The 14,233-nt window shown below is 47.0% G+C and overlaps 1 protein-coding gene across 1 annotated transcript in view; it reads right to left on the bottom strand.

Moving 5' to 3' along the window:
* Positions 1-10,621, bottom strand: part of LOC311237708 (chondroitin sulfate synthase 3-like) — a gene marked incomplete at its 5' end in the record, with an annotated part of 319,391 nt that extends 308,770 nt beyond the window's left edge. Inside the window, one exon of the mRNA XM_084325675.1 lies at positions 9,955-10,621. Coding sequence (XP_084181801.1) covers positions 9,955-10,621 — 667 coding nt within the window. The remainder of the gene's footprint in view (positions 1-9,954) is intronic.
* Positions 10,622-14,233: the final 3,612 nt, after the last annotated feature.

Consider the following 14,233-nt stretch of genomic DNA (forward strand, 5'->3'; position numbering starts at 1 on the left):
GAAGGAGACGATCCTGGTGGCCCCCACGGGAGAACTGACGGCGGAAGAGCAAGCCCTGGACGACCAGCGGAACGCCAGCGCGTACTGTGAGTTAGCGCCGATGCCAGGGTTTCCGTTAGCCGCTAATTACCGGTATTTGACCGGCAAAATCTGTTGAAGTCCGACATATTTAATCTCTCCGGTCTTAATGTCTGGTGAAAATAATTCCCTCTAAGCACAATTTGATTATTTGAATTGTATTAAAATAGGCTAAAATTAAATAGCCTATGCGATGAACGAAACAATCATTACATTTGTTTCATCGTTGCTTCACCAAGCAGGTCTAATAATGACAACGCTGTTGTCAGCGGGAGCTTGCTGCTAGATTTGCGACTGCATGCAGCTGCAGAGCCGCAGCTGCACACCAGCTGTGCCGGCACAGTGCAGTACTCCAATTCAGCCATTGGCAATTCAGCTGTTGGGTGGGGGGCGCTGCTGAGCGGTCCCCAGATAGAGCCTGAAAACAGCTGAATCTGCTGCTCTGCAGCGGCATACTCTTGCAAATAAGTCGTTGGGAGGTGGAGAGAGTCATCACGCAAACCCATGATAATGTTGCCGTCTCGCCAAATTTCTCAGTTCTTCGCTTGATATAATTAATACAAATGTCCAATATAACGGAATTCGTTAGCTCATAAAAATGTGATTATAACAGACTGCTGTTTATTAATGTCGGGCCGACTGCCCACAGACACCTATTTGATTTAAAGTCGGCAGCAGCACGGAGTCTCGAGACTTATTTTATTTGGAATATAATGACTATACGCAAAAGTAGCCTAGTTTTAAGTTAAAATATTATAAATCTACATGCCTTGAGGATGTCATTCTTTATATAGCCTGCCTATCAATTGTTTTTAAGCTCAATAAACTCTGACCGGAATTTCTCTCATTTGACCCTGAGACCGGCAACAATTTTTTCTAACGGAAACCCTGGCCGATGCTCGACGACACCAGCTGGGGCTGATATTCCGCGACACTAAAGACAGAGGCAGAGAAAGCCTGGCGGTATTGAGAGAGCATTTCATCGGACGAGGAAGACCCAGAGTCGTGGCCCTCTACACAGCACTAACGGGCCTGAGGAAGGGGACCACCGAAACTGTGACCGAATACGTCAACAGAGCGGAGCAAATCACTACGCCATTGAGGAGTGCCGGAAAAGCACCGAGCAATGGGCTAATGATGGCGATGATGATGAGAGGACTACCGGAGATGTACAAACCGGTCACACTCCTGGTAACACACGGTTCAACGGACATTACGTTGGGACAATTCAAGGCTAAGTTAAGGAACTTCGAGGCCTCAGAAGACACCCACCCAGCCGCCGCGGAGGAGGGGGAGATGGTGCTAAAGGCCCGAGCGACGCCAAGAGAGAGAACCAGTACCACGACGGAACTGGCGTGTTGGCGAGGCGGAGATAAAGGCCATCGGAGAAGCGAATGCACAAAGACTGTCTGGTGTAGCTTCTGCAAATCCACGGGGCACACAGACAGAGCATGGACAAGATGGCGGCTACGGACGAGACGACGGCCATGAACGAGACAGAGGCCACGGACAAAATGGCGACTACAGGCGAGACGAAAGCCACGGACAAAATGGCGACTACAGACAAGATAACGCTGTGGACAGGATGACGACAGCGGACACGACGGCGGCGACTATCGACGTGAGATGAATCGAGACGACGCCCGGAGAATCGATGGCGGCGACGATCGACGTGAGGCGAGTGGAGACGACGCCCGGAGGATAACAGGGGAAAACTGCGCTTTTGGAGCGCGGACGGCGGGCATCGCCGGACCGGCCCAGCTACAGCGGGCCCAGAGAAGGGGACTGATCGTGGACACGGGCGCATCGTCCCATGTCATCAACGACAGGAGTCGGTTCAAGAACTTTGACGACACTTTCCACTCGGAGAGGCACTGCATGGAGCTGGTGGACGGTAGACGCATCTACGGATTGGCACAAGAGAGGGGAGACGCACAGGTATGCCTCACGGACAGCAAGGGGCGCCGGCGTACGGTGACGCTAAAGAAAGCTCTATACGTGCCATCGTTCCCACAAGCACTATTCTCTGTAATAGCTGCTACTGCAAGCGGCGCCAAGGTATTCTTCAATAAAGGTAAAAATTTTCTTGTAGAACCTGACGGTACCCGATTTGACATAAAGATGTACCAGAGAATATTTTATCTGAAAACGGAGTGTAATGACAACGACCAGTGTAACGATAATGATGATATGTGTAGCGGGACGGCCAGTCACGATATTCAGACATGGCATGAGATTATGGGTTATTGTAAGTAGTGTCAGAGGGCATGCACATTGAGGGGGAGAAGCGTAGACCTGACAAAAGTTGTACAATGTGCAAAACGGGGAAGTTTACCCAACCGAGATACAGAAATCCCACAGACAGAGTAAGGGTACCACTTGCACTAGTTGACATGGACCTAGCAGGCCCAGTAAGCAACGAGTCCATAGGAGGTTTTAGATATGTACAGTCTTTTACAGATGTGTGTACAGGGGCAGTGTTTGTTTACTTTATCAAAGAAAAGAGTGACACACTCCAGGCCACAGAAAGATTCCTGGCAGACGTAGCCCCTTATGGTACAGTAAGATGTTTGAGGTCCGACCACGAAACCGAGTTCACAAACAGAGAGTTCCAATCACTGTTGAGAAGGTATAAGATAAGACACGAGACGTCACGTCCATATCCCACACACCAGAGCGGGGTGGCAGAGAGGGAATGGCACACCCTTTTCGAAATGGCTAGGTGTAAGCTAGCAGATAGTAACTTACCAAAGAGCCGGTGGCATTATGCGGTGCAAGAAGCCGCTTACACCAGAAACAGGTGCTTTAATAAGCACTCGGGCACCACTCCGTATACAGCGCTGACAGGAAAGAAGTGTAATCTAGCCAGAATGCACCGATTTGGATCAGTGTGTTATGCGTACCTGCAGGACAGGGGAAAACCCAAGTCCAAGGATGTAAAATGATTTTTCGTAGGACACGACAGAGGACAGAGTCCTGCTTTCCTAGTTTATCACCCCGGTAACGGGAGAGTGCAGAAACACATGCTAGTCAAGTTTGTCACGAAGACAACCTGTGAGAGTGAGACACAGACAGAGGAGCCAGAGCTGGACTCCAGAGCAAGGTGTGTAGAAATATAAACACATCACCCCAGTGTACTTAGTACAGTTGTGCAGACAGACAGTCAGCAACCCCCAGAGGGCGATGACGAGAAGCACCTGAGGGTGACGTCAAGTGCCCCAAGCAGTGGGAGGTATCCCCAAGGGAACACAAACCCCCAGAATATCTGCCAGACTATGCCAGGAAAGGGAGTGACGAGGAGGACAATACACCTACCCCCATTGAGTACTACTACAGGGTAGCCAGTAGAGATGTTCCGATACCATTTTTTCCTTTCCGATCCGATTCCGATACCTAAGCTTTGGGTATCGGCCGATACCGATACTTATCCGATACCAGTGCATACATTAAAAAAATAAAAAAATAAAAAAAATATTATATAAATTATAAAACTTTTTTTTTTTTTTTTTTAATACAGCTACTGTTTATATTTTAGTAATAACTATAAAGTTTTATTCAACAACAGGTGATTGTATAGATTAGTATTAGTATCAGTAATTGAAAACTATCTCAATGAGTTCACCCACGGAAAGGTTGTTGGCACATTAGTTCCACACGGACATTATTCGTTGCTGCACTTGCTTCCACAAGAAGGCTCCGTTTAGTAGCAGAGGCTCTGTTGTTGTGATTTTTGCACAATAAATATTCAACATTCTCTTTTGAGACTCCGCCTCAGACTCTTATCATTTGGCACTAAAAGCTAAACATTGTCGCCGATATGGCTGTCCGCAACATGTCATTAATTGTGTACGCGACGTGCAATTGTGCAATGACGACATTATCGTGAGCTAGGTTAGCTAGCATCAGAGCTACCGGTATATGGAAAAACTAACGTTACTGGTGAGTGGTGACATTGTGATTTAACTTGGAATACTCCTTTGCCAACTTGCTGTACTTTGCTTGCAGGTCTGCAGCCATTATTGCTGGATGATTGAATAGCCCCAACTTTAGCCAAGGTAACGTTATGGCTAAACCTTTAACGTTAGTTAATGCTAGCTTTCGGTTAGCTGTTCAGCTAATGCTAATAACATCAGAGCTCCCCGTCAACAGCGCTCTGCCGGGACGATGGCATTTTAAGAAAGTATCTGCTCTGCTGTTAAAATGGCAATTGACACTTTAATTCACGGTCGATTAAGCACACGTTTGTTTTATAATGCTCACTCAGCGAGTAGGGTATATCTACAGAGCCCAACGTCCGCAGTGTTGTTGATAAATTACGTCATATGGTATCGGAGCACAACATTAGAGGGTACTCGCCGATACCAGCATTTTAGGCAGTATCGGCGGCATTTCCGATACTGGTATCGGTATCGGAACAACTCTAGTAGCCAGTGGGGTAAACCCGACCTTTAAGGAGGCCACATTGTCCCCCGAAGAGGGCAGACAGACAGTGGGAGGGAAATGTATTCGATCCAGGAGGGTATTGAAGACCACGGTAAATACAAAGTATGGTTCATAGAAAATGTATTGAATGCTGAAGAATTGAGCCATTATGTTTGGTCCCATGTTTAAGTACAGAGGTGGATGAGTTACCAGGTTTAAAATACTGAAATGGATCTTATGTTTAACCCCATGTTCAAGTACAAAGGTGGGTGGTTTACAATGTTAAAGTACAGAGGTGATTCAATGTTTAAATACAAAAGAGGATCTATGTTTAAAATACAGAAGTGGAGGATTTGATCATCGTTCCAGACCACAAAAGAAAGACCTAGGCAGGTTAAACCATTTTATAGGTATGGACTTCGAACAGTCTGCCAACTGTGTAAAAATATCCCAGAAGAGATATGTGGGGAAAGGTCCTGAGATGTTTTTGACTGGAGTAAGAAATGTATAGATAAACTGTGGGTAGCTTCATTCTGTTGGACAACCTGTACTCGCCCTGACCTATGTTCTGTAGTGAGTAAGAGTGTCATAATATGTTTGTTGACCCCACAGAGAATAATTGAACTACGTCAAAAATATGTTTTTCGTTATCCCAGAGGTGCTGCAGACGGACAGCAGTGTTTCAGAAAAGACAACAAAAGTTTAAGGGCTTAGAGCCTACAGGGATACTATCAGCCTGTGAAGCTGAGTATATGTTTCTAGCTATGACAATGCAAAATGTGTTTATCTAGAGCAACTGCTCGAAGTGATGAAGATAAGGTTATGAATGTATTGTTCAAAATGCAGTAGGTAATTGAAATATATCCTCTATGCCGAATATGGTGTTTTTGAAGAATGGGCGTTCTGTCAAAACCGTTTAAAATGATGAACATTGTGTATATATGGAGACTGTTGTTTATAAGGACAACCAGGGGACCATTGTGATTACTAGGAACCCAATGTGTCAATATAGATGTAAACATGTCATTATAAATAATATCATCTCATCAGGTATGCCATCAGATAAGAAAGAATGACACCGGTTTACTGTCCAACGGACAGGGATTTGCAAAGGTCATGTTTAATGTGAGGATATTGACTGTCATACCCTATGGATGTTTTTGGGATTATATATTATTTCCTTTGTTAAATGTTTTTCCCAGAAGTCAGCCAGTATGCTAATGCGACCTAAGTGGGAGTGTTGAGATCAGAGGCTCTGTGTAGGATTGTTAGTAACTGTCTAACTGTACATATGGCTGTTTACTCTAGTAACTGTTTACCTGCATATATATAATTGTCTCCACCAGTGACTGTCTAATTGCATATATATCTGTTCCCACTGGAGGGCGCTCTAGGCGGAGCCACCCAGGTACTCCACCTTATGGCGAGTATAAAAGCAAAGGTATCCACCCATTTCGTTCTCTCCCCCAATGTCTCTCAGTGAGAGAAGACTTGTGTTACTGCTGCTTACCATGTGAATAAAAGAAGTCACGCCAGTTCAGGCTCAAGATAGATTGTTTTTGTCTATTCAAATGTCTACTGTTTACTGTGAGTGATTTGTCGTGCCAAATTTCCCTCGGGATGAATAAAGTATTCCTATTCTATTCTATTCATCTCTGTTGCACTGCCCCACATGTGTCCAGCTCACGGCCCGTCGGCCCCCTCCTCATCTGGCCAACCACACTGAATTTGTTTATGAATCCATTTTGGCCCGCTGCCTCGCCTATAGGTGGAATTCAACTGACCTGTGATCATGGAAATCAAGCGTTCCTCGCGAAAATGTCCCAACTTTTCAAGCTAATGAATGCGGAGAGAGGGATCTGCACCGGCATCTTGTTTCTATTGAATAAAAACTAAGGCGTCGATCTGCTTCCGTGCACCATTGGAGAAGGACGCAATGTGTATAGTCTTCAGTCGTGGCTACTTGTTGTTTTTATTTTTCACTTTCGCTTTTAAAAGCTCGTCAGTCATCCGCTTTCACTCGACTCAAGCCGTGGTTTTATTCGGTTGCATCCAATTTGACTTTATCAAGTGGATTATTGCAGATTCATCACCACCTATACTCTGAAATCTGTGGAAACTGTTGTTTTTGGCGCAAGTGAAAGCGGCTGTAGAGAGAGATACTGAGGTGAAAGATGTTTTCTGTGTGCGTGCGTGTGTGTGTGTGTGTGTCACTGTCAGTGAGAGTGTGTGTGTGTGTCACTGTCAGTGAGAGTGTGTGTGTGTGTGTGTCACTGTCAGTGAGAGTGTGTGTGTGTGTGTGTGTGTGTGTGTGTGTGTGTGTGTGTGTGTGTGTGTGTGTGTGTGTCACTGTCAGTGAGAGTGTGTGTGTGTGTGTCACTGTCAGTGAGAGTGTGTGTGTGTGTGTGTGTGTGTGCGTGCGTGCATGTGTCACTGTCAGTGAGAGTGTGTGTGTGTGTGTGTGTGTGTGTGTGTGTGTGTGTGCGTGCTCCACAATTGCTAATCTTACAAACTCTTGTGGGTGAATAATTAATTAAATCCTAAATTATGTCATTTCAATCTATAAAATCTATAATAAACCAATTATCCATAAATGATGCCTCCTTACCCTACTTTTAAACAGCCCTCGTTGTTTATTCATTGAGGCGCCAGAGAATGAACAGAACAACATATTGAGCCGGTGCACAAACTGAATAATAGATCAACAAAATGACCAATTAAGCCGCAGTGACCTAAGGGAAATGCACATTTCTTAGGTATTCTTAGGTTTTTCTTATGTTTTTAAGAGAGACTCAGAAGGAGCTTCTATCCCCAGGCCATCAGGATGCTCAATGACTCCATGTAACATCAACCCATCCATCTACACTCACTGCACACACATCCACATGCACACACTCACTTTTAAACAAACACTCACCTTAACACTCACTTTAGACACACTACATTATATGTATCTATTTATTAAAGAGATTTGCACTATATTCATCATAGTCATACCTCATTTGCATTTGCACCTTGCCTTAAAGTTTTGTACCTCATTGTCTGCATTTTTACTCACTGTACTTAGGTTGTACTTTAGCTTGTAGATTGTATTGTATATTGTATAGTGTTATTCCTCTTTTACTACTTTTTTACTGTATGAAGCATATTCTCAGGGGCTCATACAGAACCAAGCATTTCACTGTAAAGTACATGTACGTTATAATATGTGACAAATAAAAAAAACTTGAACTTGAACTATTAGTACGTGTCCGCCCACAAAGTCATCTGTGTTTTTCATTCCGCCCCCCCCCTTGGTATGCCTGCGACGCGTATCGTCTCAAGAGGGTGAAGGAATGAATGGGCTTCAGAGTAGCTGTACTGTTTCTGCCAGCCAACGGCCCACCATACACCACCCCACCCCCGATACCCCCAGAGGTCCACAATGGAAATAACTACTTTTGGCTTTATTGTGTTTTTAACCTCAATGATTTTTTTTTTAATGTACCGGTATGTATGTATCCCTGCTGGGCAGTTTTATATTATGTATCTTTTATGAATGATCAAATAAATTCAATCAATCATGTAAATGTATTGTGATTTACGTGATTCAAATCCCAAATGAAAAGCAAAGGGCTGAACATGTAGTAGGTATTGGAGGACATTCTCAGATAGCGACATCAGCCATCATCACATTCAGAACGCAGCGGCCCGCCTGATCTCAAACCTACCAAAGTCGGCCCATGTCACCCCACTTCTCAGGGACCTGCACTGGCTCCCCATTGCTGCACAAATCCGCTTCAAGGCCCCTCGACCTGGCATACCGTGCGGCAAAGGGAACCGCTCCCGCCTACCTCCGGTCAATGGTCTCTAACTACACACCCTCAAGACCCCTACGCTCTGCATCTTCTGACCGCCTCAGACCTACTCCTATCCGAGCCCCGGGAGGGTCATCAAAGAGAAGTCGCCTATTCTCAGTCCTTGCCCCACAATGGTGGAAGGAACTACCCACCCCAGTTAGGACAGCCGTCGACTAAAGACACACTTCTTCAATCAATATCTGAAATGGAAGGAGAAAGAAAATAATCAAACCCTAACTAACCTTACCGTCACACAATAAACTAACCTGCACTGTAGCACTCAACACTTTGATGAACATTGTTACTCAGCTGATAGAGTTGTGCCCTTCCTGATGACTTGTCGTACACAACTTGTAAGTCGCTTTGGATAAAAGCGTCAGCTAAATGACTAAATGTAAAATGTAAATGAGGTAAAAACAAGCACCCGTTTCTCAGAAATCTAGAAAACGTTGTGTTGGCTGGGTTGTTTGAGACGCACGCTTGGGCACTCTGTCCTGTGCGTCAGTCCCTTAATGATCTACAGCGTGTCAACGGAATCCAAACACGGAACGACTCCCAGCGTGCGCTCAGGTATAGAAGAAGGGGATATCGGAATGACCCAGGTCACATGAGGAGGCACTCTCGTTTATTTAGGGCGTGTGTGTATAATAACTTTGTGTGTCACGCTGACCTTGGTGTCAACAGTTTGGCCCGACGAGAGACCCAGGGAAAACAACGGCCTGTTTTGAGAGGATGGACGTGAGGCGTTGTTAATTTAAGCTATGTTTTTACTATGTGTGTTGAGCAAAAGCTTCTGCCCTTCTCTCTGAAGCTTTTAGGACATTTTACAATATAGGGAAGTTCAGGAGAACTATCACTATCACTGTCAGAACTCGGGACGTGAAAACTCGAGACTCATTATCCACGTGCACTCACTGGACTATCTTGTTTTTTGTACTTTTTATATTGTATTTATATTTTATATTGTATCTATCGTGTATATAGATACTGGAATGTATAGGACTGTGAAGCTCTGTATCCCCCCCCCCCCCCCCCTCCCATGGTGCTTTGACACCCGAATTTCCCCAAGGGGATTAATAAAGGATCATCTTATCTTATCTCAAACTGGGATATAGAGCCTTTGCCCCATAATGACACAGGCTACAGTAGTGTGACCTTTATCCACACAGTAGCTACTAATGCATAGGCCACATGTGCAATTAAGCAAGTTTAGACAATATATTATATAAATATATATATAAATATATATACAGTATATATATATACATACATACACATAAAGTAACTGCCTTCTCTAGGAAAGTGCTGCACGCCTGAGGCGCAGCCACTCACGTGTGCATGAAAAAATGTTTGAAATATTTGACATATGCGTGTAAAATTGACCAGCTGTTGCCAACTTGCTACTGTCTAGAGATGGCGGTGGGGGTCAAAAGAAGGGATAACTGTCGTCACACACTTCAAAGGCCACCAAGAATGCTGTGTACGGGGACAGGAGGAGTGGACACACTGAGAGGAGGTCTGGGCGGCGGGGGGCCCCTTGGGACTATCTCAAATCTCAACGCCCCCTTTTCCTAACGGCGGCGGGGGGCGGGGGGGGGGGGGTTAATGTAATCACCTCTGATGTAGACGTCGTCGTCCGCCCGCATGAACCACTCGTACTTATCCAGGTAGTGGTCGTGCATGTACTTCAGCATCATGAACGACTTCTTCTGCGGCGGGTACGAGTCGTCCACGCCCGCCAGTGACACCACCGGCACGGGCGCGGGCAGTGGCACGGCCCCGGAGCCCTCGCTGGAGAAGAACTCCACCTTGCCCGGCACGGAGCGTGTCCACGTGCGGTGCGCCGCCACGGCGCGCGTGTCCAGGTACTTCTTGGCCGTCATGACGCCGACGTAGAGGAAGCGCGGCCTGGGGGCTCGTCGGGGGCTGTTGTTGTTTGGCCCCCCTCCCCCCCCCCTGCCGTCCCCGCTGCTGCCGTTGCCCGTCTTGTGGACGCCCTCCTCCCCCTCCTCCTCCTCGCTGCCACCCGCCGCCTCCTGGCTCACGGCGGGCGCGCCGTCTCTGCGTAGCGACGCCGCGTCGCCCCCCGCGGTGGCGGGCACCTTAGCGTTGTTGTTGAACGCGGCGTTGCTGTAGTAGGAGCACATGGAGGACGAGGACTTCTTCCTGCGGCCGCTCAGCTCCACCTGCACCCGGGGCGCGATCAGCCAGGAGGCCGCCGTGAAGCCCAGGAACACCCCGACGATCACGCTCATCCACGGTCTCCTCGATCTGACCGCCATGGTCCGGTCCGGATAAACACTGCGGGGGGGGGGGGGGGGGGGGGGGCCTGGTGGGAGTGGATGGTGTGGTGTAATAACAATATTGCGGGATCTACCACGTGCAGCAGTTGCCATGCATTGTCATGGTGACTAGTTGAGTGTTACTTGAAGAAGGGGGAGAGAGAAGACACTCTTCTCCACCGCCTCCAGAGACAACAGCCCTGACATCGTGGGTCCAACAGGACATCTATCATCCGCCTCTTATGTCATGGCGGTGCAGCTCTCTCAGGTGGGAGGGGAGGTCAGCCGTCAGCCTTCGTTACTTAGTTGGGATCAAAAGAAAACAGCCTCTTTATAGTTGTAATCTTTAATAATAAAACAGCCTCTTTATTATGTGTGTCCGACGCGACGGGAGAAGTTGTCCTCCAGCCAGAAGAAGTCCACTGGATACATCCTCCGGGGGGGAGAAGAAGAACAAACCCAAACAAGTTGCTGTAATGTCAGATAAAAACACTCACTGTCCACCGAATAGTCCTCCGTTAGTCCGTTAGTAAGCACCCGAACACAGCTCACTGTCTGCTATAACAGGAGGTGCTGGTGGGCTTCAGACGCCCCCCCCCGACTCGCCATTTTGTTGACTATTATTGCCGTGTGTCTGTGTTGTTAGAGAGTTAAGAGTTCCTCCAGGTCCTCCTCGGTCCTCGTCTCCCCGCCGCCCCGCGTGTTGTGATCAGGCTCCCGGTGCTGCTGCTGCTGCTGCCCGGTCACCGAGAAGAGAGAGAGAAGTAACGGTCTGGTGTCCGCTTCCTCCAGCTGGGGAGAGAGGGAGGAGCGAGAGAGAGAGAGAGAGAGAGAGGAGAGAGAGAGAGAGAGAGGAGAGAGAGAGAGAGAGAGAGAGAGAGAGAGAGAGAGAGAGAGAGAGAGGGGGGAGAGAGAGAGAGGGAGAGAGAGAGAGAGGGAGAGAGAGAGAGGGAGATAGAGAGAGAGAGAGAGGGAGAAGAGAGAGGGAGATAGAGAGAGAGAGAGAGGGAGAGAGAGAGGAGCGAGAGAGAGATAGAGAGAGGGAGAGAGATAGAGAGGGAGAGAGAGAGAGAGAGAGGGTGAGAGATAGAGGTAGAGAGAGGGAGAGAGGGGGGGAGAGAGAGAGCGAGAGAGGGAAAAGAGAGAGGGGAGAGGGGAAGAGAGAGGGAGAGAGAGAGAGGGGGAGAGAGAGGGAGGGAGGGGAGAGAGAGGGAAGAGAGAGGGAGAGGGGGGGGAGAGAGAGGGAGGGGAAGAGCGAGGAGAGGGAGGGAGGAGGAGAGGGGGGGAGAGAGAGGGAGAGGAGAGAGAGGGAGGGAGAGTGAGAGAGGTGGGAGGGAGGAGGGGATAGAGAGAGAGGGAGGGAGAGAGGGGGAGGAGAGGAGAGGAGGGAGAGGGGAGAGAGGAGAGGGGAGGGAGAAGAGTGGAGAGAGAGAGGGGAGAGGGGGAGAGAGAGAGAGGGGGGGAGGGGAGGGAGAGAGAGAGAAAGAGGGGGAGGGATAGAGGTGGGAGAGAGAGGGAGAGGGAGGGAGAGAAAAGGAAGAGACGGGGAGAGAGAGAGGCAGAGAGAGAGAGGGGGAGAGAGACGGAGAGAGGGAGCTGTTTCCTTACTCCGTGTGACGTCCGATTATGAAAAGTGAGAGGCAAGGCAACACCTTTCAACTTCATATCAGTCCATTCTGATTTTCAAATATACCATAATACCATTATAATCATATTTCAAATAGATCTCATGCTGTTGATACAGAATACTTTTATACAAAATGCTTCTTACTGTTACGCTCCAGAGACTGTGCTAGACAAGATACGTATGAAATAAAATAGTATAGCATGTAAAAATAGAAGTAAAAATAGAGGTCAGTGTATTTCTATCTATTTATTACAAAAAGATTTGCACTACATCCCTACCTCTTTTTTTGCATTTAAAAAGCTTGCTTGCTTTATTGTTTGCATTTTGTAGTATTTGGATTTTTATATTTTTTTACTGTACGAAGCACAATCTCAGGAGGCTCACACAGAACCAAGCGTTTCACTGTAATGTACATGTATACCTTATATGTGACAAATAAAACAAAGCGTGTACAGGCATGACCGTGGAACGTCTGTTTGAGCCACAGTGATGAACGTTATCATCGTCTACCTGTTGACACTCTGTTGACGCTGAAGTATGAGACCAGTGCTGTTTCCAGAAATACCGTTTCTATCCATAAATAGGTTACAATAGTCCCGATGAACACTTACAATATGCCTATTGTCAAAGTAAGAGCAAAAGTATTACCTATTCATCATATTTGTAATGACCTAGGCTATACTGTATCCTTGCCAGTAACGGTGAACTCACATAATCTCTTTTCACGGTGCTACTTCACCCTCTAGTGGTATAGTGTGTGTATGTATGTGTGTGTGTTGTGTGTGTGTGTGTGTGTGTGTGTGTGTGTGTGTGTGTGTGTGTGTGTGTGTGTGTGTGTGTGTGTGTGTGTGTGTGTGTGTGTGTGTGTGTGTGTGTGTGCGTGTGTGTCTGCGGTTCCTGCTGTAAATAAGATAGATAGATAAGATATTCCTTTATTGATCCCCTTGGGGAAATTCAGGCATCATAGCAGCATGGGGGGAGGGGGCAGGGGAGGTACAAGTAGTTAAAACAACACAAGCAGTGTAATCAAATAAGTCAATATAATTTACTGTCTAACTAACTGAAATATACAGTATTCACAGTATCACAGTATTCACATAAGGTGCAGTATGCATAAGGTAGTGTTATTGTCCTCCTTGGGTTCCTATTAGTTCTAGTTGGATGTCTGGGCCGCAGTCCCTGGCCCACTGTTGTGGAGCCTGATGGCCGCCGTATGAAGGACTGTCGCAGGCGGTTAGTTGAGTGTCGGGGGGGTATGACTGTCTGTGGCTGACGTGCTTCTCATCTTGACTAGATCGTTGTAGAGGGGGTGGAGCGATTCTCTAGAATAGCAGCCAGCTTCCTTCTCATCCCCCTCTCTGCCATCACCTCTAGTCTGACCATCTCGACTCCCACCACGGAGCTAGCCTTCCTCACCAGCTTGTTCAGTTTGTTGGTGTGCCTCGAGTTGATGTGGCCCCCCCAGCATGCCACAGCCATAGAAGGAGGAGAAAGTGAAGGCCATGTTCTAGCGGCGAGGAGGGGTCGGGGTGCTTGATCCTGGGGGGGTCCTGGGGGTGTGGGGGGGGGGGGGGGGGGGGGATGTCAAAAGTAATTTTGTAATGTCTGTGGTAGCATAATTGTATTTTTATATCCTGTTTTATTATTTTAGTTATTTCTATTGTCACCATTGTTGTTATTACTATTGCTAAGTCCCGTTTTGTGACCAACTTTTATTTGATCTTTTCTTTTAAAGAAAAACAAGTTCAGAGGAAAGAGACATTCACATCAGCAGTTCATTATGAATTCCCACAGTGGCATAAAAAAGTTGCTTTTCAGTATATAGATGATCCGTCAGTATAGTCATGTACTGTGTACATACAGTAGTAGCCTGCCTGCTGGCAGTTGTGACAGTCTCTTCTCTTCTCTAAGTCCCGTTCAATGTTATCATTACTGTATTGTGTTGTGTCTTGTTTCATGTAAGAGAAGAGAAAGAAAATAAAAAT

The sequence above is a fragment of the Notolepis coatsorum genome (assembly GCF_963971535.1).
Source record: "Notolepis coatsorum genome assembly, chromosome: 12".
NCBI lineage: Eukaryota > Metazoa > Chordata > Actinopteri > Aulopiformes > Paralepididae > Notolepis > Notolepis coatsorum.